This window comes from Macrotis lagotis, chromosome 2, assembly GCF_037893015.1.
Source record: "Macrotis lagotis isolate mMagLag1 chromosome 2, bilby.v1.9.chrom.fasta, whole genome shotgun sequence".
Taxonomy (NCBI): Eukaryota; Metazoa; Chordata; class Mammalia; order Peramelemorphia; family Peramelidae; genus Macrotis; species Macrotis lagotis.
The window spans coordinates 39,482,723-39,510,335 of record NC_133659.1 but is presented as its reverse complement, the minus strand read 5'-3'; the positions used below and the strand labels follow the sequence as shown (position 1 = coordinate 39,510,335).

At 37.8% G+C, this 27,613-nt stretch overlaps 1 protein-coding gene, 1 long non-coding RNA gene and 1 pseudogene across 2 annotated transcripts in view; 2 read left to right on the top strand and 1 right to left on the bottom strand.

Moving 5' to 3' along the window:
• Positions 1-11,393, top strand: part of LOC141512644 (uncharacterized) — a 130,804-nt gene extending 119,411 nt beyond the window's left edge. Inside the window, exon 5 of the long non-coding RNA XR_012475557.1 lies at positions 8,681-11,393. This is a non-coding gene — a long non-coding RNA (uncharacterized LOC141512644). The remainder of the gene's footprint in view (positions 1-8,680) is intronic.
• LOC141512639 (guanylate-binding protein 1-like) lies at positions 1,818-21,971 on the bottom strand. Its single transcript, XM_074221740.1, is given in 11 exon segments — positions 1,818-4,787; positions 5,736-5,929; positions 6,375-6,477; positions 6,689-6,901; positions 8,123-8,403; positions 8,762-8,986; positions 9,354-9,550; positions 10,219-10,346; positions 10,505-10,632; positions 13,666-13,874; positions 21,714-21,971. Coding segments are annotated over 10 exon segments (1,788 nt in total). The 5' UTR covers positions 13,856-13,874; positions 21,714-21,971; the 3' UTR covers positions 1,818-4,658.
• Positions 21,972-23,275: 1,304 nt separating this feature from the next.
• LOC141512643 (guanylate-binding protein 1-like) overlaps positions 23,276-27,613 on the top strand; it is a 135,632-nt pseudogene continuing 131,294 nt past the window's right edge.

Sequence of the window (27,613 nt, the reverse complement as noted above, 5' to 3'; positions counted from 1 at the left end):
ATTTTTTGGATCTCCTTGACTAAGCTGCTGACTTCATTTTCATGTTTTTCCTTCAAGGTCTTATGAGAGGCTCTGACAGCTCTCCTGCCTGTGCAGTGTGTGGATGACCACAATCACTCCCCTTTGCCCTTTAACTGTGAGGAGGGTCCTTGCTCTATGGCAATGGGGGGCCCCAGACTGCGACCAAGGCCTAAATATGGACAAAGCTCCAAATATGAACAGAGGAGAGACCTCAATAGTCTCCCCCCCTCCCCAGTCCCCTCACCTTCCATGGGTGGAGTGTTTTGGAGACAACTGCTGGGAAGCACCTTGCTGGACAGCTCCATGGCCTATTTCTGTTTCCTGGGATCTGGGATGTGCTAAGGAGGGTCACACTGGACTGGGCTTTGTGCTCGCTCTGGCAGAGGTTTCCTTGCTGATCTTCAAAGTTGTGCTTGGTGTTTCCTGGGGGTGGCAGGTTAGGAAACTGCTTCTGCTGTCAGGACCCAGAGCTCCCAGTCCCCCTGGGGCTGTTCCCAGGAAGCTGAAGTTCTTTCCCTCCAGCACACTGCCACCCCTTCTACCCAGTGGAACAGAGCCTTCTCACTATTTTCCAGGTTACCTTGGACTGAAAAATTGCTTCTCTGGATCTTTCTGTAGATTCTGTCTCTAGAAAAATTTAGTTAGAGTCATAATTTTAAGGTTTTTGAAATAGCTTGGAGAAATCTCCTAGGAAAGGCTATTCTCCTGCTGCCATCTTGGCTTCACTTCCCACACCTTGAATTTTTATTAGATATGGAAGCAATATTTCTTTTCCTACTAATATCATCCTTGTTGATTTATCTGCTTATGTGCAGTCTTTGAGCTTTCTTTCTACTGAGGATCTTTGATTATTTCCTTCTTTTCCCCTTATTGCTCATTTTCTGAGACTCTCTTTTCATGGCAGTTTCCCTTGGGGATCGTTTTCAAAGTGTCTCTGCCTCCTCACATTCTGGGCAGTTCACAGTTCATCATCTTAGGCTTCTGTACTAAGTGACTTGGGACAGAGGGCTGAAGGAACTGACCCTGCCTCCTGCCTTCAGGTTTTATTCAAGTGCTGGCAGTTCCATGTGGGGTTCCTTCAATCTGTTCCTCAGTTTTCTTGTCCATGGTTCAGAGGGCTGCCCTGCTACTTTCAGAACCTGTTTGAGCATCCACTCTTAAAAATTAGGGTTTCCTGGGAAGATGGTGTGTGGAGTTGGGTTCTATTGTAAGTGTGGAATGACTTCTCCAACCTTGGTGGGCACTTTGGGAGAGTAAGATGAATGAGGGCTCTTTGGAGGTTAGGGAATATTTGCTTTCTTTCTATTAGATTATTGAGTTTTAACCTTGTTTGGGTTCTCAGTGTTCTGATTCATGGAGAGAACAGATTATTTTATCTCTAGTAACTAGTGCCTAACGTGGAGAAATTTGAAAAGTCACGGGAATTCGATAGGCAGTCCTCCATTCTGTTGGTCGTGTGACAGAACTTTCTACTTTGTTATCTTCTAAATAGCAGCTAAATCTTCCCTTCTACAATAAACCTTCCTTGATCCCTCTTAATGCTAATACTTTCCCTCTGTGGATAAATTATTTCAAATGTATAGGAAAAGCGATACGATTTTCGTTGTAAGTCCTTTGTAAAGAAGAATGGAGGAATTGGGGTGTTTGACTTTCATGGGATGTAAGAGGAGATTTTAGTTTAAATAGATCTATATCCATATATTTCTATCTATCTATCTATCAATCATCTATCTATCCTCTATTTATCTATCATCTATCTATCTATCTATCTATCTATCTATCTATCTATCTATCTATCTACTATCTATCTATTTTCATTATAAAGAATAGGTTCCACCTGTGGTTGTGCTTTCCTGCAGGTATATGAGTGTAAGACAAAAGATTGTGCCCAACCTGAACAGACCTGAGATTAGATCAGACCTACCCCATCTGGTTCTGAGTTGCCCTAGGTTCCTTGTCCTTTACAAGTACACCTGCTCAAGGATGTTCATGCATATTACTGTTCACTCCACTGTCTTCATTAATATAATGACCAGGGCAGGGGAAACATATAGGGTGTGAATGCATGATTAGATTGTGACCCTGACCAATAACTGGCAGAAAGGGGAGGCATACTGCATAAAGGACTGGACATTGTCATAATTTGGGGGTCTTTCTCTCTAGGAAAAGTGGCCCTCTTCTACAGAGAAGTTTATTAATAAAAGCTACTTCCATCACTCTGGACTAAGTCTTTTTAATTTTGAGCCATTTTTAACAAGAGTTTTCTCTCATTTTTTATCTTCCCAAAGTTCAGGTGTGACTATGTCACACAGCTATCCTCCCTCCCCCAGTCATTAAACTCCACTTACTCCCTCTGTCTTTTAGGATCAAATTTAGAATTCCTTTTTTTTTATCTTTAAAGTCCTTCACAACCAGTTTACTTTCTCAATTTTTTGTTAGATGTGTGACATGTCCATTCCCAGAATAGCTAATCATTCTCTCTCTTTTTATTTATTTATTTTTTTGCAAGGCAGACAGGGTTAAGTGGCTTGCCCAAGGCCATACAGCTAGGTAATTATTAAGTGTCTGAGACCGGATTTGAACCCAGGTACTCCTGACTCCAGGGCTGGTACTTTATCTACTATGCCACCTAGCCATCCCATTTTCTCTTTTTCTAAGTAGAGTCTCATGCAAATGGTAGGCTTGAGCCCCAGGTCAAAGCAATCTTCTTACCCCTTGGATGTAGTATGAAGCTAAAAAAGGTAGGTAACCAACAGATGGGGAATTTGAACATAGTGTGCATATGTGTAATGGAAGAAATGAACTCAGAGATACTGTCTTGCTTTGTACATTCGCACTTGAAGAAAATTCTACAATTTATTCAGAAATCAGTTCAAATACAAAGGAGAAGGAGGAAAAATTATAATATTCCTTTGGCAGAATCTAGTGGTTTAGGGAAAGGCATCTCATTAGAGAAGAAAGATGTAGCATTGGTCATTTGTTTTTATTTTCTACAGTTAAAAAAATTCAAAAACATCTGTTATGTATAAAGCTATCTTAGACCTTGGGAATACAAAGGTGGGTAAAAATGATGATCTTTGCCCTCAGAGATTACATCTGAATTCCTTGGTGTTAAAATATTTTACAACATCAACTTCCTTTCACTCTACAGGGACTAAAGGACCCATTAAATTGATTCATTTACTCAGGAGGTCAAGATAATGTTTAACTAACTCATTGGCTATGGCTATTTACTCATAAATGCAGTGTTCTGATTTCAACCTATAACATCTACATACAGAAACTTAGGAAAATCTGGAGTAGTTCTTGCCCTACCCTCAAGGATGAATTTTGAGAGGAGGAGGGAGGGAGGGAGGGAGGGAGAGAGAGAGAGAGAGAGAGAGAGAGAGAGAGAGAGAGAGAGAGAGAGAGAGAGAGAGAGAGAGAAGGAAAAGCCAAAGAGGAGGATGGGGGGAGGAGAAGGAGAAGAGAGTACAAGGGCTTGTCAGACCCCTCCTACATTGTTCCTCCCTTTCACATCTCCAGATCTCCAAGAACTGTAGGTGTGGACCAATGACAATAGTTAACACCCATGAAGGAAGCCCTGGAAGAGCAATTGGCAGCTTTTCTAGGGATGAATTGGATAGGAAGTGCAGTTTCTGTCCCTTCATGAAGCCCAGTTCAACCTTCTCCTTCAAGTCTCCCTCTCAGTCTCAGTTGCCTCTACTTTTAGAGACCCTAGCAAGACGAGAACTCTGATCCTGGCTCAGCCTTTCGTCCTGGGCTGTGACTCTCCCAGGGAGCGTGCACACACCTTTTACCACCTAGTCAGCCTCTCAACCTCTTCTTCATGACTCAGAGGTACTTAAGCTCAAGTTTTGGGGTGACAGTCGAATACAGGTATAATAATAATATAGCAAACAATGCAGATTTATTGACATTCTTTTTTCTTTTTAGGTTTTTGAAGGCAAAAGGGACTTATGTGGCTTGCCCAAGGCCACACAGCTAGGTAATTATTTTCTGAGGTCGGATTTCAACCCAGGTACTCCTAACTCCATGGCTAGTGCTCCATCCACTGCTCCACCTAGCCGCCCCATTGCCATTTTTCCGTGAGTAATGAGAGCACATAAAAAGTTTAGAGAAATGAGACCCCATATGGGAAAGCAGGAAAGCAGTCTGCAAACATCTTGCAGAGTGTACTTGAAGCCACGGAGTTTCCTTTTTCTCTTCTGTTTTCTTGTCTTCTTTTCCAGTTCCTCTTTCACAGTAGTTGTCTTCAAATACTTGCAAGGTTGTGGTGGGAGAGAGAGGATTAGACAAAGTGAGATCATTCCCTGTGACAGAGCTAGACAGCATTTGCATGGAAGACTCCTAGTTCCTGCTCAGGAAAGACCTCTGAACGAAGAACAAAGAGGGTTTATTTCAAATGGAATGGGATACCTTATGTAGTGGAACAGGACCACTTACTTGGCAGGGATGCTGTAAAGAAGATGTAGTCTTTGCAGGGTTTGACAGTTACTTTCTAGAATACATTTGGTCATACAATTGTGCAATTCTGTTATTAATTCAGCAAGCTGAGTATTTTATATATATCTTAGGGATAAACATTTCTCCTTTAAATTATGTGGTAGCTCTGGGTGAGTGAGATGGTGAAGCTCTCATTTTCTTGATACAATGCAATCCTTTCGTGAATGGTTGTGACGTAATTGGTCCTGCAAAATCTGGATTCGACTTTGATGTTCAGCTCTTTCCCTCTCTTTCTGTTCCTTGAGTAATCGTTCTTGTTTCTGAAGAGAAATAGAATGAAAATGCACCTAGCAGGCCGAGTGTAGGTGAAATCAGAGGGACATCTCCAAACAAACCCTACTACTAGATTGTGGCTGGTGGGAACCAAGGATAAAAACAGTAACCAGTCCCTGCCTTCAGGGAAGCTACATTCTCCTGTGTTTCTTAATGTCTGGTAGGTAGCCTTAAGTTTTTGCTGCTTAATAACCTTCTTCATTGAATGTATGAATGCCCAAGACACTTTACAAAGCTCTGTCAAGGACACTACCATCCTTACGTTTGGGGAATTTATAATGTATTTAGGGAGACAATAAAAAACCATATAAAGAAAACTAGTGATAGATTGAAGTATACAAGTGATGATATAGAGAGGTACTCTGGAAGGTCAAAAAATAGAATAACTATGAATTTTTCCTTTTTTCCTTGCTCCTTCCTCTCCATCACTTCTTTTTCCTTCCTTCCTATCTTTCTTCCTTCCTTCCTTTCTCCTTTCCTTGCTTAATTCTCTTTCCCTTTCTTCCTTTTCTTACTCCTTCCTTCCCTCTTCTCTACTCTTTTTCTTTTGTACTTCCCTACCTTTCTCCTTTTCTATTTTTTCTCTCCTTCTCTTCTTCCTTCCCTACGTATTTGCCTTCTTTCTTCCTTCCTTTTTTTCCTCCTTTCCTTTATGACTTCCCCCACACCCCCCCCAAATCCAGAGGCTGACAAAGAGACTATACAGAGAAGGTACTTAATAAATGTTTGCTTAATAGATTCAGAGAGAGAGAGAGAGAGAGAGAGAGAGAGAGAGAGAGAAAGAAAAGAAATGTTGTCCTGCATTATATTAGTCTTCCTTTAGGAACAAAAATTTCCACCATTCAAGTGTTATAACTGAGTAATCTCCATCTATTTAAGTCGTTGAAGGAAAAAAGGGAAGAGGATAAATGTTATAAATGGTTCCAATGTAATACCTGTAGTCTCAAAGCCTGCACTCTCTTTTTCTCTTCCAAAAGCCTCATTCTCTGGGCTTTCATATCTTCAGCCATCTTCCTTATTTGCTCTTGCTGTCTTCTTTCATTTTCCAACCGTATCTGCTCTTGCCTCCTAATTTGTATTTCCAACTCTCTTGCAGCATCTGCAGCAGCTTTTGCTTTCCTCTGTAGCTCTGAAAAGACAAAAAAGCATATGAGAATTTAACTAGAGTTAGCTAGAGTTGCTAGGTGGTATATAATTATACACCTGGCCTGGAGTCAGGAAGACCTAAGTTCAAATTTGACTTCAGACACTTATTAGCCCTGTGACCCTGGGTAAGTTGTTTAACTCTATTTGCCTCAACCCGAGGTAGAAGGCTGCTCCTCTCCCCCAGCCTGTTGCCCTTGATTACTCTTGGTTTTATTTCATAGAACAAACTTATTGGACTTCTTCACTAGAGCACCTAGTACTTGTTTAGAGAGAGATATTTGTTCAGGAAACACAAAAATAGTCTTTGTGTAATTCAAATACTCTGAAGGACATCAACTCATTTTAAATAACATTTCTGAAGACAAGGGGATAAATTCTTAGGACTACTCAAAGTAGAGTCTCTTTCACACATTTCTCACATTTCTCACCTTTCTCCACTTTTTCTTTTTCTGTAAGGATTTGGTCTGTCTGGTTAACTGCTTCAGCTACAGTTTCCTTTGACTTCAAGTATTCTTCTAGAGTCTTGTCTGCCTGGAGGATGGGAGGACAATAATTCAAAAGAGGAAATTGTGATGTAAGAGTAAAGCCAAGACTCATTTGCTCATCTGAGCAGAACTTATCTGTGATTTACTCCAACTGATAGTACTATTAACTATCATTTTGAGGCTTGGAAAAGACCTTTGAAGTTTCCTGACTGCCCTTCACCTGTAACCCTGAACCATTGGCCAAAGGAAAGATTTACCTGTATCCCTTTCTTGGGCTGCTGGTTATACTTCTTCATGAGCTCTTGTCTCTTTTGAAGAAAGATGCCATAGCCCCCTGGTTTAGAGAAGAACCCCTGTTTCACTTGTTCCTCCAGAGGACTGAAGATATCCTGAAGCAAAGATGTGCACCACTCTAGCGATTTTTTCTCATTTTGTTTACAGAAGTCATCCAGCTTGGCTTCTAGTTGAATCTTTAGAGTGATTAAATAAAGAAAAAAGGAGAAAGACATAGCAATGTAAAGGAATAACATAATTTCAGAATTCAATAAGACCTTAATAGTCATTTAATGTAAGCCACATTCCATGCCTCCTAAGCCATTGTCCAACCTTTTCTTTGAAGATTTCTAATGAAGAAGTCACAACCTCTCAATTTTTCTTCTAATTCTCAGAATGCTTTCCTTCCAAAGATTTCCCTTGAGAAAACATTAGTTTTGTGGTTCATGATTGAGATATAATACTATTGTGCTATAATAAGTGATGCGCTAAATGATTTTAGAAAAAAACACAGAAAGTCTTGAATAAAATAATGAAGAGTAAAATGAACATTGTATAAATAGTAATAGCAATCTTGTTTTAAGAATGACTGAGAGAACATGTCATTTTTACTTTAAGTAATACAAAATATTAAAAATAAAAGACACACGAGGAGAGACATTTTCTGCATCCAGAGAAAGAACTGCTAAATAGAAGTAGGCACAGAATAATTTTACATATCTATATCTATTGGTTTCTAATGGGCAAGGGAGGCAGGGGAGACAGGAAAGAAAAAAAGGAAAAAATGAGCAATTTACACATTGACTTTATTATGTATTTAAAAGGAATATCAATCTGTACAAAATAAATATGTAATTTCTTCCATGATCACCTTTTTTATTCTATTATATTATGAAAAATTTGTTTTATTCCATAAATTAAAGAAGAAATGAATTAAGAGAACTAAATGTTAGGCACTTCTCATTCCTAGACATTCTTACAGAACCAAAATATGTTATCTCTATATACTTTTAGATATATTCAGTGAGGATCAATTCTGTCCTTTGATCCATTAGCCTGAAATCAATTCTTAAGGGATCTTTCAATATACTGAGAATACAAATATCTTGATTCAAAATTTGCAGAAAACTCTTCTAACCACTTTCTTTTCTATGGATTCTGATATTTACCTCATATTGCAGAGCAAAAGCTTCAAGGGAACCCTTCATGTGTAACCTTTTCATTTCTCAATATATGTATGATATGATCATAATATATTATATATCAAATATATCAAATATATTAGATCTACAGAGCACATGGGTCTTTTGATTACTGGTAAACATTGAAAATGTCAGGGTCACATTATTGCAGTCTGGGGCTTTCAAATTCAAAAAACGCTATTTTTCGTAGATAAAGTCTTAAAATAGCAAAGGTACCTCCAGTGTTGTTTGGTATTTCTGGTTCACATCCTTAAAAGAGTCCTTGATGAAGATGTTAAGAGCCTCACTCTTACAGATGATGTGAACATCCAGTAGTTCTTGAATAGTATCTGTGGGGAACTGGACCTTCTGTCTCATCATTCCTTCATATAGTGTAAGGGCTCTTTGTACTGCAGCTGAGTTCTCTCGCTCAGCTAGGACCAAAACGGTATTTTCCATACAGGGTATATTTCCACTTTTGATGGCTTCTACATAAGTCAGGACCAGGTTTCCTAGACCTATAGAAGGAAGTCAAATGGAGCAATCAGGAGAATGGCCTGAGCTACCTTATTTAGGAATGAGGGTTTATCTTTATATTTTTGCCCAGGTTGGGAGTCTGGTTTCATTTTGTTTCTCAGAAAATAAACTTTCTGATAAAATCAGGAAGCATCATGAATGTCAGGAAATAGGAAACAAGAGGGGTGTTTTTGGTAACCAAAACTCTGACAAATGTGGTACATATAACTGAATTGCTGCAAGAAGATAACTCATTGCCTTTGTCCATGATTACTCTAGGATGTCTCTTCTCTACCTCACTCTAGAGTTCCCTACAAATATCCTAAGGGTTTCATGGGACATGCTGATGAGGAGACTCACGGGGTCCATTGACTGTGCCACCTCCAGGGAGAGTCTTGGTCTTAATGGTACTGAAGATGTAATTGCAGAATTTGTTAGTACTTTCCACAAAGTCAACATCAAATAAATCATCATGAAGTGTCTCAAGTTGTTTGAGCATCTTTCCATAAGCAGGTGGTGAAAAGATGGAGCATTTCCTGTTTAGAAAGAACTTCTGGATACATATTCTAGCTTCTTCACTGGTACCTAAGGAAAGGGAAGAAAGAAGCACATGGCCTAAATGAAAGTGGACATGGATATCATTCCCCTCAAATCATGTCCTGTTTGGAACATTTGACTCATTTCTTTTTTTTTTTTTATTTATGAAAGGTTCATTTGACTCATTCCTCTGCAGGCATGAGGTTGAGTAAAAAAAGAGAAGAGGAAAAGGACAAAGAACTTGTCTCATGAATACAATTATTAACTAAACCTTGTCATTTAGATCCCTTCTAAGCCTTGTCCCAAATTCCCTTTCTTTGGAGTCTGGGAACAATGACTATTCATAGATAAAGTGGAAACAAATAAGAGCAGTTTCTGAAAATTCCCATATTGCCCAAGTTTTAGTCTCTGAGACCTTTTTCCAGTTTCAAGGCATTCTCCAGGTATTGATCTGAGGTGATGGGTTGCCCATCGATTTCCAACTCCAAGATGAAATCACGCACAGTCCACACAAAGTCTGGAAAGAAGCTGGCAAATTCCATGGAGTCATTCATTTGCTCAGTGCCAGGGGAAGACTTTGCCTTGATGTTATCTGTCAGTTCTGTTACATAGCTGTGGTGTTAATTAAGAAAAAGTGGTAGAAAATGAATCATGAGAAATTTCTCTTGAAAAATCCACATTTGTACTTGTTGACAATTTACAGCTTCAGAGTTGTATAGGAGCGATGAGACATTAAGAAATTTTCAGTGTCAGAATTAGAATTATATCTGAAGTCTACCAGTCTGCAATGGGTATTCTGTCCACTAGGCCATGTTTCCAAACTCTGTCTCTCTGACTTTGCTTCTCTCTCTCTCTCTCTCTCTCTCTCTCTCTCTGAAATGTCTATCCCTCTCTCTCTTCTCTTTTTTTTTTTATCAGTGATACAATAAAAATGTTGATTGTGGTGGAGGTAAAATTTGTTCTTGATTCTTAAAGAGGCCCAATGACATTAGGAAGAGATATCATTGCTTTTAAGTGAACTGGATATAAGTGAGGGAGGGCTCTGCCAATTTACCAGCCTCATTTTATGTGGACCTCTGTCCAGAGGCACTATACAAATCAGGATCACTGGAGCTGGCTCCCAATACAACAAAATCAACTTTATTGAGGCCTCTAGAGCGAAAAGAGCAGCAGTCCAATCCTGCTTTGCTCTTCCTTTGTGCAGTAATAGCTAGTTTTTGGACCTTTGAAGCTTGCCTAGTCCTTTCTCAATGTCAACTCATTTTGTGCAGAAAGGATACTATAGTTGGTCCATGGCCTGCTGGTTGATGGTGCCCATGCTGTTGTATATAAAGATGCTGCTCAGGAGCACTGCCAGGGTGAATATCCATGTGTCGTTTTGTTGTTTCCCTAAAAGTCATATCACATTCTCTGAACTGAACGCAAGACTGCCATGTCTGTGAGATGCCCTAGATCATTGTGATTATGTGGTGAGGGGAAATCAACTCCCTTAGTTGTGGTTATACTCGAGGTGTAGAACAAGGATATTTAGAAAGTTTTGTTTGAGTAGGGTGGCAGATTTCTTACCTTTTCCACATCACCCAGCCCCTCAGAGTCCAGAAGAACAAGGGTATGATTTGGCTCCCTTGGGTGCGGAACACACCACATCCAGATGCCCTTGGTGTGAGACTGTACTGTGGAACCAAGGGAGAAACCTGCACAAGAGTTTGGAGAGTTGAGCCCAGATGGCAGAAAAGTGGTAATTTTGAGATTTGGAGCATGTGGAAGATATTCCAATAAAAGTTGTTGTGGAAACAGTGCTGAATATAAATTGAGAAATCACCTAGTTCAAATCTTTCTTCACACACTTATTTGCTATGTGATTCTGAGCAATTTATTTAGCTTCAATTTTCCTTTCTTTTTTTTTTTTAGATTTTTTTTTTCAAGGCAATGGGGTTAAGTGGCTTGCCCAACGCCACATGGCTAGGTAATTATTAAGTGTCTGAGGCCAGATTTGAACCCAGGTACTCCTGACTCCAAGGCTGGTGCTTTATTCACTGCACCACCTAGCTGCCCCTAGCTTCAATTTTCTCATCTTTAAAATGGGGCTAATTTGTTTTGATTATTCATTAATTTTTTTAAGTTGCAAACTCAGTTCATTAATGCCTTTCTATTTTGTTGCTATATTCTTAAAATGATAATTTTTTTTTCACTAAGGACTGCTTTGTTTTGCAAGGTAATGGGACTTAAGGGACTTGACTAAGGTCACACAGCTAGATAATTAAATATGTGAGATCAAATTTGAACTCAGGTCCTCCTGGCTCCAGGGCCTGTGCTCTATTTACTGCACCACTTAGCTGGCTTCTGAGGACTACTTTTTGTATATTTCTCATTATAATTTTCTATTACATTGTTATTAACTGTTCCTGTTATTTATTTTTGATAGTACATTATTAAAGACATCATTATTAATTCTCCATCTATATCTTTATCATTTGTTTAATGATCTTGATATTAATATTTTTATGATATCATAGTCTGCAATGAAAATTTTAGAATTCCTGGTTCTCAAATATTTAAAATGATTTTATGTGCTTTTGGACTATGATGTATTATCATAAAATTACTATATTGTGCTGATGAATATTTTTTAATGTTCAGAGGAAATCTAAGTCTCTATGATTTAACTTCTTTGTTATTTACTTTTACTTTTTAATTTGCCTTTCTATTAGATGTGTCTAGCTCTAAGAACAGAACAACTAAATCATTTATAATTATTGTTATTAAACATGTCTTTTTTCTAATTGGATCAATTTACAAAAAAGAAATGGTTGTTATGACATTTGGTACACATATATTAGTGTAATGTTGCTTCATTGTTTGTTTTCTTTAATTATAATATCGTTTCCCATATATTTCTTGATAATATGAATTTTTATTTTTGTTTTCTTCCAAATCTTCATTGAATCTCTACTTTTATGGATTTACTCTGATCCATAGTAAATTTTGTTACTTTCTCTTATTTTCACTTTAGATGAATATTTTTTTATGTTTTTTGCATTGTTGGGTTCTGGTTTCTTATCCATTCTGATATTTTATTTCATTTTTTTTTGTACCCAATCCACATTTGACATCTATTTTCTCCTTTTATTTACTTTATATATATTATCTCTTTATAATCAGTATTTTATACATGAAGATTTTTATTTGATTTTAAAATTTGATTTCTCTGATTCAAGGTATAGCTGTGGGTTAGAATCCATCCTTATCTGTACCATATTGTTTAATCTTCATTCTACCTGCTACTCATGTTTTTTCTTATTTATTCCTATCTTGGCTTTTATATATTTCCTTATTAATTACTAAGACTTCAGTCTTTCTCATTAATTAATGAATTAGTTCTGTGCTCCATCCCAGTTTATATATTACTTATTTTACTGGAGAAGCTTCTTTTCCTATAAGCTTAGATTCACTTCTGTCTAGGAATCCTCCCTCTTCCCCCCCTCCCCTCCCCAATCTTTTGACTCCTAGGCTGAAACATTGAGGTTATTGATCAGGCTATCTATTGTTACTGTAACCAACAAAGAAATAAATTCATGAGTGAATATTTATAATATATCAGCTGACAAAGAGAGGCAAAGTCAAAGTCATTTTCAATGACTTACCACTAAGAACTTATTCTCAGTTTTGGAAGCCTTGCCCCATCATTCAGGTTCTTTCAGGATATGCATTAAAATCTCAAGAATTCATTTCATAACTGTTTTTTGTTTTTGCTTTTGCAAGGCAATGGGGTTCCAAGTGACTTCCCCAAGGTCACAGCTGGGTAATTATTAAATGTCAGTTCCTACTGACTCCAGGGATAGTGCTCTATCCAATGAGTCACCTAACTACCTCTTCATATCCATTTGTAAGATATGTTATATTCAATAATCTCTGCAAATAAAATGTTCCAGTTCTTTTCTCTCTCCTCTTTCCAACTGTCCCAGTAAATATTCTCTCCAGAATGACTGCTAAATTACTCTTCTCACAGACTTCCCATATAACGACAGAGATATAACATCATTTATAGTTTCTGAGAATTTATTGAATTGAATATTGAGTTTCTACTTTATCCTTCAGAAACTCATATTCTCATCCCATTTCCATTTAACTAATGTTTTCTAAATTCTTTGAAATTATTTCTGTCCTTAATTTCTGTTTATTTTTAAATTTATTTTTTTCTCTGTTTCAACCTGTCTCATTCTCTGCCCTTTTAAGAAGGTGTTTCAAAAATCTCTCCTTCAAACTCTCATTTTAAGTAATAAAATGAGGGATAATTACACAATTTAAATCATCTTATCAGAACTGTCAAGGAATATTTAAAAAATGCATCTCTAGTTTTCTTTATTAAGATATTATCATCTTTGACATCACCAAAACTCATTTTGTAACTTATCTTTGGTCCATGTTTTTTTTTGTCTTTTCTCTTTTATTGCTACTCCCTTTTAAAAGAAATTGTCCTTTGTTTTGTCCTCCTCATCACTTCTTTTCCTGTATCATGTTTTAATTCCCTGATTCAATAGGGATTGATTATAATTTTTTATGTTCTCCCTGTCTTCATGATATAAAATCTTTTGTAATATTATATTTGAATTCACTCTCTGTCTTGTTTTTTAATTGTTGTATGTGAAAGGAATCTGAAACTCTAAGGAAGAAACATTGTCTATAGAGATCCATTTGTTCTTATCCTAAGAGTCTAATGTACTTACCAGTGCTTTGACCTGCCAGCTTGTTCATCAGGTAGGACTTTCCAGTGCGATAGAGTCCCACAATCGCTACCACAACCACAGGCTGGGTAACTGTAGTAAGGATGTCCACTGCTTCCTGGTTCACCACGAATTGCCCATTACTGTTTTCAATTAGGCAGATTGGGGCAGACATCAAAAGATCAGTGGCCATGTTGGAGGTATAGTGTTACCTGCAAATGCAAAGATTGCTTAAATAAATCCTGGGAAATCCAAGTCATTTCTAAATCCCGAGCTAGGAAACAGCATTCTCAGGGCCAGACTCCTTCTCCCACTTGTGACCCTTCCCAAAGACTGTGTTTCCAGGCAGAACCAGAGGTCCTCTCATCTCTTTCCACATTAATACCCTTAGGTGCTGATTAGTGTTAAGGAATCCTGGGAAGAGATCAGAAGTATTTGAATTCCATTATTCAAAGTTAAATGTGGTCATTAATTCCATATCAAAGGCATTTTGTAGGATGAATCCAATCATGTCAGGGAACTAATCATTTGCATTAATTGGGATGGAAATCTGATGAGCACCAGCCTCTATCTCTGCAAATGCAATTTACAATGAAATGTAGTGATAGTTAGCTGTTCCTATTTTTCTGTGGTTCTAAAACCATTTCAGATTGAAAAATGTAGAATTTTTAACATATTTATAGGATCACAGATTTAGAAATCCAAGTGTCCTTAAAGATCATCTAGTCCAATTTAGAGAAGATCAAAGCAAAGAAAGATTAAGTGATTTGCCCAAGACAGCAGTTAGTAAACAACACAGATTGGTTTCAAACCCAAGTCCTTTGACTTCAGTTCTTGAACTCTCCTGCCCAGGATCTTAGATCTAGATCTGAGAAAGATATTAGTGATCTTGTTCAGTGATGAGAAAACTGAAATTTAGAGACATTAAGCAATTTGCCCAAAGTCAGAAGGGGCCATTCGTGATTAAGGCAGTATTTGGACTCAAATCATTTGATTCTAAAATCTAGTGTCCACTTGGTAGTATCATATTTCAACTGTACTACATTTCACAAAAGTGTGATACTTCTTTTCAATTCTTATAGTCCTTCTTTTATGGCATTAAGTGATACCCAGGTAGCCTACTCCCAGTCCTCTAATTATTGGTGCTTAACTGAAATTTTGATACTCTAATATTTCAAGGATTCCTCAGTCTCTTTTTACTCACCAGTTCAATCAGTTGGTAATCTTGACATTTCTCTCTCCATACAAGTTATTATATTTATATCTGTCTGTCTATCTATCTATCTATCTATCTATCTATCTATCTATCTATCTGTCTGTCTGTCTGTCTGTTACCTCTTCTATCTAGTCACACAATCCTCTCATTATCTGTTGCTTGGACTATTGAAATAGTCTCCTAATTGGTCTCCCAGTCTCTTCTTCCAAAAAATTCTCTTTAAATCTGATAAAAGAGATTTTCCTAAAATGGAGATCTGGTCATGTCAAAATTCTTGAAGCTTTGTATTATAGTCACAGAACTATGGCCAACTCATACCCAAAGAGTCCCCACAATATCATATGAAACAACTGACTGTCCCTCTAAAATTTTAGTATTTTGGATTCTATATATCTTTTATCTGAACCCTTTGAAATATGCTTTAGGGGCAAATGGATGGCACAGTGGATAGAGAACCAACCCAGGAGTCAGGAAGCCCTGAATTTAAATTTGCCATCAGACACTTAATAATTACCCAGCTATGTGTCCTTGGAGAAGTCACTTAATCCTGAAATATGCTTTTAAAAATCCTGAGTACAGCATGCTTGAAGTTTCTGTCCCTTATCAGATTCTCAGAGAGAATTTCCCCAGGAGTTTCCATTCCAGAAATCATTTCCTTACTGTTATTGGGGAATCAGTTTTGGAATTAAATTCCCCCATGCTTATTTGTGATTTTTTTTGACTTGATAACTGAAATTATGAGTAATGTAAGTCACAAAGTTATAAGCTGGTCTTTTTGGCAGAGAGAACTCTCCAGTGTATCAATAGAAATTCCCTTTTATCATTATATTGTGATTCTGTGCCCAATTTGTAGTTTATTTCTGAAACTCCACATCTACTTTGTATTTCTGTCTAGATCAGGAGCATACTTTCATGATAAAATAATTACTTTTTAATCCTTCTTTTATATGTCATGCAAATTGGTGATTCTGAATGATCCTTAGCAGTTTTGCTGGAGAGATATCTCAGAGTAATTTTTCTATGTTTGACTGAACTAGAAAATTCATGGTAGTCTTAGTATTTGGGAACTGTATCTTAACCATGGCTACTGGCTGATACAACTCTTCCCACTTTTGGTTGGTGTGTTTTCCCCTTAGTTTTATTAAAAGTACTTTTTATTTATTCTTCTAATTATGTGACTCCTTCTTCTCAGTCTCCTTTGCTAGATCTTCATCCATGCTCTGCTTCCTAAGCATGGATACCTCCCTTGGCTCTATCCTGGTGCCTTCTTTTATTTTCTTTTTGTTCCACAGGACCAAAACTCTCTCCCTCCCATTCTCTGAATCCTGGCTTCTCTGTTTCCTCTCACTTTCTATTGGAAACCTTTCCTACTTCCTTTAATGCTGGGAAAGAACCTTCCCTTCTCTTGATTTTCTTCAAATTGTTCTATAACCAAGTCTAACAGTCTTTTTATCTGGGTAATGAATCCTGAATCCTGTAGTATCTAAAACCACTGCATGATTTCCCTGTAATCCCTAGACTAGAGGCTTCTAGAATCTTTAAATACAGGGCTACCAAGTTAAGGATTCAGAGAGGCTCAAATGTTGCTTGCTTACATCAGGATCTGATGGGGGCATTCTGGCATTTAGTTTCTATAAATGATTTGTAATTTAAAAAAAAAAAGCCTCTCCTTGGGGGGCAGAGCCAAGATGGTGACAGGAGAGGATCATCTCTTAGGTGCTTTCTCTCAAAACTTAGAAACTAAGGACTCTAAATTTTTGAGAGACAGAATCCATAGAGGGATCCTGTGAGGCAGTTCTCCAACCCAAGGTAACCTGGAAAAGAGAAGAAAGGCTCTGCTCCCTGGGGTTGGAGGTGTGGCAGGCTAGAGCGAAGGAACTCCAGCCTCCCAGAGGCAGCCCCAGGGCACTGGTAGCCCCAGCTCATGGCAGCAGGGGAAGTTTCCTGACCTACACTTAAGGAGCACCGGGCACAACTTGGAAGATCAGCACGGTGGAGCCTCTGCCAGAGTGAGAGTTTGAAGCCCAGCTCTCAGGGAACTCAACAAGCAGCATGGCTGGGCAGCACAGATCCAGGAATGGGAAGCAGAAGCCAGTATGTAGGAGCCCTCAGGGCATGAGTGCTGAGCCTAGAGAGGGTAGTGGAGAGATACTGCTGTGCTCTTTCCTCTGTCCCTGGAACAGGACTCTGGGGCCCTGACCACATTCAGATCATGAATGTAGTCTAGGACCACCATAGAACAGCAGGGCCCTCCCCACCTCAGCCCCCTGGCAGAGGGGTGCACTTGTGGTCATTCACAGACCAGGAGGGAGGACAGAGACTCATACACAGAGATCCTTGTGTGTGGGGTGTCCCAATAATACTCAAAAGCTCAGGAAGCACCCCAAAACCAGGCACAGGCTGGAGAAATGAGTAAGCAGAAAAAAAAGAGGAACACCATTGAGAAATACTTTGCCTATGATCCCAAGAATGATCAAAACATTCAATCTGAAGATGAGGAAGTCCAAGCTCCTGCATCTAAAGACTCCAAGAAAAACAGAAATTGGGCTCAGGCTATGACAGAGCTCAAAAAAGACTTTGAAAATCAAATGAGGGAGTTGGAAGAAAAACTGGGAAAAGAAAGGAGAGAGATGCAGGAAAAACATGAAAATGAAGTCAGCAGGTTAGTCAAGGATATCCAAAAAAGATGCTTAAGGAAATAACATATTAAAAACTAGCTTAGGTCAAATGGATAAAATAGTTCAAAAAGTTACTGAGGAGAAGAATGCTTTAAAACTCAGAATTGACCAGATGGAAAAAGAGATAAGAAAGCTCTCTGAGGAAATCAAATCCTTCAGACAAAGAATGGAACTGAGGAAGGTTGCTGATTGTATGAGAAATCAAGACATAATACTTCAAAACCAAAAGAATGAAAAATTAGAAGAAAATGTGAAACATTTCATTGAAAAAAAAACAACTGATATGGAAAACAGTTTTAGGAAAGATAATCTAAAAATTTTTGGAATACCTGAAAGTCATTATCAGGAAAAGCGCCTTTACCTCATTTTTAAAGGATTACTACAGGAAAATTGCCCTGATATCCTAGAAGCAGAGGGCAAAATAGAAACTGAGAGAATCCACCGATCTCTCCCAGAAAGAGATCCAAAAAACCCAATCCCAACTAATATTATAGCCAAGTTCCAGAACTCCCAAGTCAAAGAGAAAATATTACAAGTAGCCAGAAAGACACCATTCAAATATCATGGAGCTGCAGTCAGGATCACACAGGACTTAGCAGCAACTACATTAAAAGCATGTAGGGCTTGGAATATAATATTTCAGAAGGCAAAAAGCCTCTCCTTGCATTTTAAATGCAAACTTTCTGTTTCAGACCTTTCTCCTTGTAATTCTTCATTTCCCAGATTCTAATCATGGCCTAGAAAGAACCTGCATCATACAATCTCATCCTGGAATGGACCTTAGAGGTAATCATCATCCATCATCATTTTAAGTGTGATGAGCTTCTTTGGAAGTTCACTGTAGCCTATGGACTTTTTCTCAAAACAAGGTTTACAAAATCCATCATTCCTTTAAGTGAGTTTATTATTCTGGGGCCCTCTTATTATTTAAAACTCAGGTTCTCCTGACTTTAGGGCTGGTGCTTTATCCATTGTGCTACCTAGCTGCTCCTATACTTGCATTTTTTATGGAATTAATAACTCCTTTTTGTAAGTTTCTAGATTTGCAATTTTATATTTCTTGATTTTTTTTCATTTTTCTCATCTCATCAAGCTTGAGACCTTGTATATGGCATTTGTGCCAAGGCCTGACTTTCCTTCTCTCCTGATAGCCTGGGTGTCTGAGGAAGCCAGGTGGCACAGTGGATAAAGCTCCGGGGAAACCCGGTGTGAGAAGGCTTTGTTATAATCAGGCCTGAGACACTTGCTAGCTGAATGAGCCTAAGCAAGACATTTCCCCTTTGCTTGCTTCAGTTTCTTCACCTGTAAAATATGGTTAATATTAACACCTAACTCACAGGATTTTCATATGGATCAAATGAAATAATTCTATAAAGAACTAGCGGAATGCCTACATATAGTTTATTTCCCTCTCCTTTCTCTTTTAAAAGACTGAGGTCACTGAACTTTATTTGTCTCACCTTGTATCCTTGGATTCTTGTACTGAAATTCATCTCCTGAAGCTCAGCCTCAAGCCTCTGCCCTTGGATCTTTAAGGGTTGGAGAGCAGGATAATGAGGATTGTTTCTGGTATCTCTGGAAAGAATGCTGGGGATGTTGGAGCCTTGGGTGCCTGAGTACTGTGGCATTGCATTGTATTGGTATACATTTCTATTGTCACTGGCTGCTCTCTAGTTGTTACCCAGGATTTCCAGGGTGCACCCCAATGGACTTCTTACCATTTTCATGGTTTCTTAATGGGAGCAAGGGAATATTGTTTTAAGCACTTTAAAAGCAGTATCTCATGTGATCACACAACAGCCCAGTTACTATTATTATTCCTATTTTACAATTGTAGAAACTGAATAAGACAGATTGTCACTTGGCTAGCTAAGTAAATGGCTGAGACTAGACTTGAATTCATCCCTTCATGATTCTAGTTTCAAAGTATTGTCCTAGAGATTTGGGGTGACCAGATAGGACAGGAATTTGGGGGCCACTGAAAGATGAAAGAATTCATGCTTGCTGGAATGTTAAAACTGCTCAGGATTTTATTACAAATGATTAAAAATAGGGCGCCTAGGTGGCACAGTGATTAGAGCACTGGCTTTGGAGTCAGGAGTACCTGGGTTCAAATCTGGCCTGAGACACTTAATAATTACCTAGCTGTGTGGCTTTGGGCAAGACATTTAACCCCATTTGCATTGCAAAAAAACTCCAAAACAAAAAACAAATGATTAAAGATAACAGGTTAAAACTTTTCTTCCTAGAGATTTATGCAGCACTTTAGGACATGGTGAATGACAACAGTCTAGGCAAGGTTGCTTGAGGAGCACAGAAGAGCCAGGGAGAGAGAAAGTTAAAGAGAGGCAGAGATAAAGAACAGTTGAGCAGAGGTGAGGGGCCAGATGGGTGGACTGGCCCCTAGCAGAGGTCCAGCCTAGGCTTTATAGTCTTGCCCCTTCTCTGGGCACTTAGGGAAAGAGGGGGAAATCCCTCACCCCCTTATCAAAACCAGGCATAGAAGGTTGAAGTCTGGGGATTAGGAATGAGGGGACAGGATACAAATTTTATATTAATCAATGAAACAATAGCAGTCAATTTACATCTCAAGAACAAAGAACCTTCCACATCCTTAACAAGATTCTCAGATTTTTAACAACATTAAAAGACTAGAGAACTTGTTTCTGACTATAAGTTTCCTACACTCATAATTCTGTAAAGCAAAAACTCTAACCAGTGTGACAGCTAACTGCTTCTACCCTCTCTGGTTGTAATGGAGGGGGCCATTTTTCTTCTCCAGGGGCTTCTGGCTGATTTTACAGTTCTAAGGTAAAAGTGATCCACTGTAGTTTTTCATTAAATTTCTTCAACTTTATTTCCTATGAACCTAGGAATTTTGCTGGAGTATATATGAGGGAGCTGGTTTGGCTTCTTATTCAGGCAGCTATTTTGTCTGGAAGGTAAATTACTGATCTATGTGAATAGATGGGGTTTAAAGGGAAAGAAGGTAAGGGAAGGACATTTCCAGTTTTAAATACAATTTAAAACTTATCTCTAATTTTTCCTTTCCATATCTATTTCTGTATACCTGTTTGGATATTGTCTTTGCCATTATACTGTGAAATCTTGTACAACTGGGACTTTTTTTGGGAGGGCTTTTATTTGTTTCCTAGTGTTTTCAAAGTTTATCGACTTCTCCTACAGATCATGCATCAATAGTTTATGCATTAATTGATCAAATGGAAAAATGAATGGTCTTTAATTCTTAAAAAACATCAAATGAATACAACTTGCAATTATTGTTGTGACCCCTCAGCTATCTGGAAAGCCGGTAGCTTCCCTTTAGACTCTCCTCAATCTCAGGACTTCCAGTAGTAGTACAGTTGTGGTGCTAAGATCCACACCTTCCTCTCAGCCACCCCCACTAGGTGCTAACAATCATCTCTAGCCATTTCCGGCTTCATAACCTCTTAGAGGGGAAAGATCTAGCTGGGGAAGAGTCTGGATCTACTGCATTGATTCCTCTGCTGGCTACAGATTCCTCAAACATTGGCCCAGCCATGGAATGAGATGGAGTTAGTTTCAGAAGTTTCCAGTTTGCAGAGCAAACAATTCAACACAGGTAAATTGCCATTAAATGAGCCCATGATTTGAAGTCAGGATGGAGGATCGAGAGGTGATTGTCCCACAGGTTCAATTACTAATAAACAGGAAAACAGGCTATATGTAATGAGATTCTGGAAGGAGAATTTGGCAGTGCTAGTGGAGTGTAGATTCCTGCCCAGACCTTTTCCTATCTTCTCAACCAAATCTTAAGTGTTCTAACATGAAATTAAGATTTTTTAAGGAACTTGCACCACAACAATATTAAGATAGTATACTTTCCCAGAAACTTTGTGTCAAATTTTTGTGTCAGATACCTCAACCCCCGTGCCTAGAATGGTGTCCACATGTAGTGGACACAGCAAATATTGTGAAGTGATTCCTGACCAGAGCAGGACTTAGACTTTGCTGATCTCTGAGGTGGCTGGAGCCCCACCTTGTCCTATTTTAGGGAAAATGCCTGGCTAGCACCACCCCTCAATCTCCAAGCAAAGATTATAAACAAGAGAGCACAGGGGCTTTAAAATTTCTGAGGACTCTTTTTGGAGAAAAAAATAGAGAAAAGTTCTTACCTCTTCTTCTGTTCACAGTCTCAGTCTTTGTTTCAGGGATTTGATGATTCCTTTCCCTTGATTTCATTTCCCCCCCCACCCCTTGATCTCTTGACTCTGACTTTCTCAGTTTGTGAACCAAAAGCTGTATGATCACTGAACTGTGAAGGCTTCCTCTATTTATAAGAATTTTCAGCAGAAAAGAACAGAAGTTATATAGAGGAAATGGAAACTGAAAATAGACACAAGAATTTTGTGTGAGTGGCTGAGTAAGTAGCCAGAAAGAGGGAGTGCCTAATAAGGATTTGCTGTGTCTCCCCCATGTGGAGACCATAGGGTGGGGATCTTTCATGGTGCTGTCGATTTGCACTGACTTCTACTGGTGCAGGAGAGGGTTTTGTATTATCTAAAATAGAAGATCATCCAAAATTTATTTATGTCTGTCCTTGGAAGGTTGATGACAAGTATTTGGATATGTGTATAGTTTATTCTAAAAATCAACTTTCAAGAAAGAACTGAGAAGAAGGAAGTTGTTCAAATTTCTCACTCCTTATCCTTTGTTCATTCATTCCTTTCATTTCTCCCATTTTGTAGTCAATAGTATCACACTGACCAATGCAAGCTAGGGTATAATCTGAATTGACTTCCTTCAATCCTATAATGGTTTGGCTGATATTGGATGATAGAGCCAGAGAGGGCAGACTTAGGGATCATAAAATGATAGATTTAAAACTGACAGGGAACTTAGGGATCTTCTAGTCCACCACTTTTTTTTTCAGATGGGAATATTCTGACTCTAATGAGTTATGTGATTTACCAAAGGTCACACGTGTAGTAGTATGTGGCAGAGTTATATTTGTAGTCATCTGCTTTTTCTTTTGAAAGTGTACTTCTGAATGATCATTTATTGAGAGATAAATAGAGAAGGTAAGTTACCAATAAGACAGGTTTTAAAGGCAGTAGACCCTGGCATAGCATACATAGCTCACTTTGGTTTCTGGTGATTCCCAGGGTAACAGATTACACTGAAAAAAGGAATTCAAAAGTATCATTAAGGAGTACAAAGCCCTACACAAGAAATTAAAGACCTTATAGACATATGTTGTGTTTTTTCACTGCTTTTAATTAAAATTAAGGAGTGATTTAATAAAGAAACATTTAAAAAAAAGATGACAAGAATAAGAAACATGTAATACTTTAAGCATTTCAAATTACTTAACAAGTATTATTGCATTTTTTTATCACAATAATTTTTTTGGGGGGAAGGGGGAGTAGATGCTATTAGGCAATGAATACCTAGTGAAGAAGGTGGTCACTGAGAATGGGCTGTTTATTTCTTGGAAATTATTTAAAAGAAATATAGCAACTATGAAATTTCCAACTAAATTAAGGCATATAAGAGCAAGACAGAGTTGAGAAAAGACCATTTGGTTAAGAAGATGTTGGCTGATTTCTAGAACAAAGTTTAAATGAAATGAGCAACAAAATGTAGGTACAGTCTTAAGAGTTTGGAATTCAAAGAATGACAAAAATCAGTGCTTCTTATTTTTTTGCCACAGGTTATATATTATCTATAAATGAAAGTAATCTTCTGGAGTGGGACAAAATTGAACACTTTATTCATGAATTCTGCAGGATATGGGTGCCTCACCTTGTTCATGAGACACAAGGTAGGGTAATTTCATCAGGTGTTACATAGTCTTTAGAAACTCTTTCCCCTCCCACTGGATTTTCATAGGCTCTCAGAATCTGAATTACAGCTTAAGAGGTCCACCTATCTCATAACTGCCCTCATATTATCCTCCCCCCATAATATGACATGTTTTGCTGATGAACCCCAATCATCACAGGGGGTGTGTGTGGCATAATATTAAATATAATTATAATATTAAATACCTAATTGTGCAAACTCAGTTGCATTAGGTCAATTTCTCTAGGTTACTCTTAACCAGTTGAGAACTGGATTGTTCTAATCTTGGGTTTGTCATCTCTGGAATGGATTAGGAAAACTCTCCCAGTTTTGTGATTGGCTGGGGCCATTACTCCTTTTTTTAAAAAAAAATTATTAAAGATATTATTTGAGTTTTACACTTTTCCCCCAATCTTGCTTCCCTCCCTCCCCACAGATAGCACTCTGTCAGTCTTTACTTTGTTTCCATGTTGTACCTCCATCCAAATTGGGTGTGATGAGAGAGAAATCATATCCTTAAAGAGAACAGAATTCTCAGAGGTAAAAAGATCAAACCATAAGACATCTGTTTTTTTTTTTTCCGAATTAAAGGGAATAGTCTTTGTACTTTGTTCAAACTCCACAGCTCCTTATCTGGATACAGATGGTACTCTCCTTTGCAGACAGCCAAAAATTGTTCCCAATTGTTGCGCTGATGGAATGAGCAAGTCCTTCAAGGTTGAACATCACTCCCATGTTGCTGTTAGGGTGTACAGTGTTTTTCTGGTTCTGCTCATCTCACTCAGCATCAGTTCATGCAAATCCCTCCAGGTTTCCCTGAAATCCCTTCCCTCCTTGTTTCTAATAGAACAACAGTGTTCCATGACATACATATACCACAATTTGCTAAACCATTCCCCAATTGAAGGACATTTACTGGATTTCCAATTCTTTGCCACCACAAACAGGGCTGCTATAAATATTTTTGTAAAAGTAATGTTTTTACCCTTTTTCCTCATCTCTTCAGGGTATAGACCCAGTAGTGGTATTGCTGGGTCAAAGGGTATGCACATTTTTGTTGCCCTTTGGGCATAGTTCCAAATAGCTCTCCAGAAGGGTTGGATGAGTTCACAGCTCCACCAACAGTGTAATAGTGTCCCAGATTTCCCACATCCCTTCCAACAATGATCATTATCCTTCCTGGTCATACTGGCCAATCTGAGAGGTGTGAGGTGGTACCTCAGCGAAGCTTTAATTTGCATTTCTCTAATAATTAATGATTTAGAGCATTTTTTCATATGGCTATGGATTGCTTTGATCTCCTCATCTGTAAATTGCCTTTGCATATCTTTTGACCATTTGCAAAGTTGCAGGTTATAAAATAAACCCCATAAATCCTCAACTTTCCTATATATGACTAGCAAGAAACAGCAGGAAGAGCTAGAAAGAGAAATTCCATTCAAAGTAACCTCAGACAGTGTAAAATACTTGGGAGTCTATTTGCCAAGACAGACTCAGAATCTTTTTGAAAACAATTATAAAACACTTCTCACACAAATTAAATCAGATTTAAATAACTGGGCAAATATCAACTGCTCATGGATAGGGAGAGCTAATATAATAAAAATGACAATTCTACCAAAACTAAACTATCTGTTTAGTGCCCTACCAATCAAAATTCCAAAAAATTACTTTAATGAGCTAGAAAAAATTGTAAGTAAATTCATATGGAGAAATAAAAAGTCAAGAATTGCCAGGAGCTTAATGAAAAAAAAATGCAAACGAAGGTGGCTTAGCACTACCTGATCTAAAATTATATTATAAAGCATCAGTCATCAAAACTGTTTGGTATTGGCTAAGAAATAGAGTGGTGGACCAGTGGAATAGACTAGGTGTAAAAGCAGGAGAGGATTATAGTAATCTGCTGTTTGATAAACCCAAAGAGTCAGGCCACCAGGATAAAAACTCCCTCTTTGATAAAAACTGCTGGGATAATTGGAAGTTAGTATGGAAGAAACTTAGATTAGACCAACACCTCACACCCTTTACCAAGATAAGATCCAAATGGTTACAGGACATAGACATAAAAAAACAATACTATAAGCAAATTAGAAGATCAAGGACTAGTCTACCTGTAAGATTTATGGAAAGGGGAACAGTTTATGACTAAGGAAGAGTTGGAGAACATCACTAAAAACCAATTAGATGATTTTGATTACATTAAATTAAAAAGTTTTTGCACAGATAAAACCAATGTAATCAAGATAAAAAGAAAAGTAGTAAATTGGGAAACAATCTTTACAACTAATGATTCTGACAAAGAACTCATTTCTTAAATATACAGAGAACTGAGTCATATTTTTTAAAACAAAAAGCCATTCCCCAATTGACAAATGGTCAAAGGATATGCAAAGGCAATTTACAGATGAGGAGATCAAAGCAATCCATAGCCATATGAAAAAATGCTCTAAATCATTACTCCTTTTTAATGGATTTCAAAGGGAGTCTTCACCCTCCTCATAGTATATGACTTGAAAGAGAATATACATTAAAATGGGGAAGATGTTATAAATAATTAGTTACAAAGTTCACTTATAGCTATTACGTAGCATATATGTCTCTGTGTATATACAAATAGACATAAATATAAATTTATAGAGAAGATGGATGAGAAGGAATGAGGGAAAGAAGCAAGGAATTAGTGTGTTTTGGAAAGATCTCTTGCAGAAGGAGATACTCAAACTGAGTCTTAAAGGAAGCTAGAGAAACAGAGGTTTCTAGAAAAGGGACACATAGTGAATTTATTTCTATTTTTGAAACTAATGTTTTATTTAGCTTTATAACCATAATTCCCTTATACAAATAATTCTGTGCAGGAGTCATACTAATCTACCCTGTATCATTCCAAATCCTAGATAATGGGCTGCTGAAAAGAGAACACTCAAATAATTTTGAATAGAGACATATGCATACTTAATTTAAATGCTTGTGTTAAGGAACTATACATTTACTAGCCTAGAGAAGAGAAGAGTTGGAAAGAAATATGGGGCATTGCATTTGTTCTGTTTGTTTTCAGAGGGAGAATCAAGAGAAATGGAAGTAAATTCCATGGAAGGTGTGAGTGGCATACTCCCACTTAAGAATCAATATTCCTAGTGAAGTCCTCTTAGGGTTAAACCTCATTAAAATAAAGACATACTATTACTCTTAGACTATTCTTAGAAGAAAGAGGGAGAGAGAGCTTACATTCCAAGCCACGCACCCTCCCAATTCTGTTGGGGGGGGGCAGTGATTTTTCCAGAGAGACCTTGCATTTTTAGTTAGTCACCTATTCAATGATAAAACTATCTTAACTGGGAGAACAGTAGACTATTCCCATGAGAAAAATCTTCTATTCCAAAGAAGCTCATGAGACTCCTCTTGTTTGATGATATGTAGACTGTTTCTAGATCTTGCATTTCAAGACTTCAATGAGATAATTATAATCCTGAGGATTATTCTCACCATCTGATGGCGAGGTAATATTTTATGAAAACCTTTCATTCTTTTCTTTGTTGCTGGGGTAGATTTTCACAAGTAGAATGTAACTCTGAAGACTAACCAATGAGTGGAGAGAGAGGGAGCATAGGAAGGAGGAGGGAATCATGGTAGGCCATATAATCTTGCTTGACTGTCAATTCGGGGCAGCTCCTTGATCTTCACTACCTTTGTGATACTTGGAGTGCATACTTTTCTCAAGAAATACCAAAATATGTGTTTTTTTTTTTTTGCTTAGAAGAGTATCTATATTTTTTTAATTGAGATTTTATCCCACACAGGGGAATTACATAAGGCCTTAGGAAATGCCTCCTGCCTATGAATGGTGGATCCATGTAGGATGAGCTTCCTGGGAACCTTTGGGAGAGTGGGTCTTTTCCTGGTAGCTCTATACTGAGACTGAATGGTTGCCAGTCATGTATGTTTTAGAGTAGAATGTCCTCTTGTGGGGAGTTAGGGCTAGAAGGCTGTTGAGGTACCTTCCAAATTCCAAATTCTGTGATTCTGTAATTTTGTTAAATTTATTCAAAAAATGGATTTTGAATTTTTAAAATTAAGTGCAATAAAAATCATGAAATCATGAAATAATGAAGAATGAGATAAGCAGAACCAATAGAACATTATCTGTAGTAATAACAATATTGGTCAAAGAACAACTAAAAAAAACTAAGTTATTCTGAAATCAACTACAAAGGACCCGGGAAGAAAGGTGCTA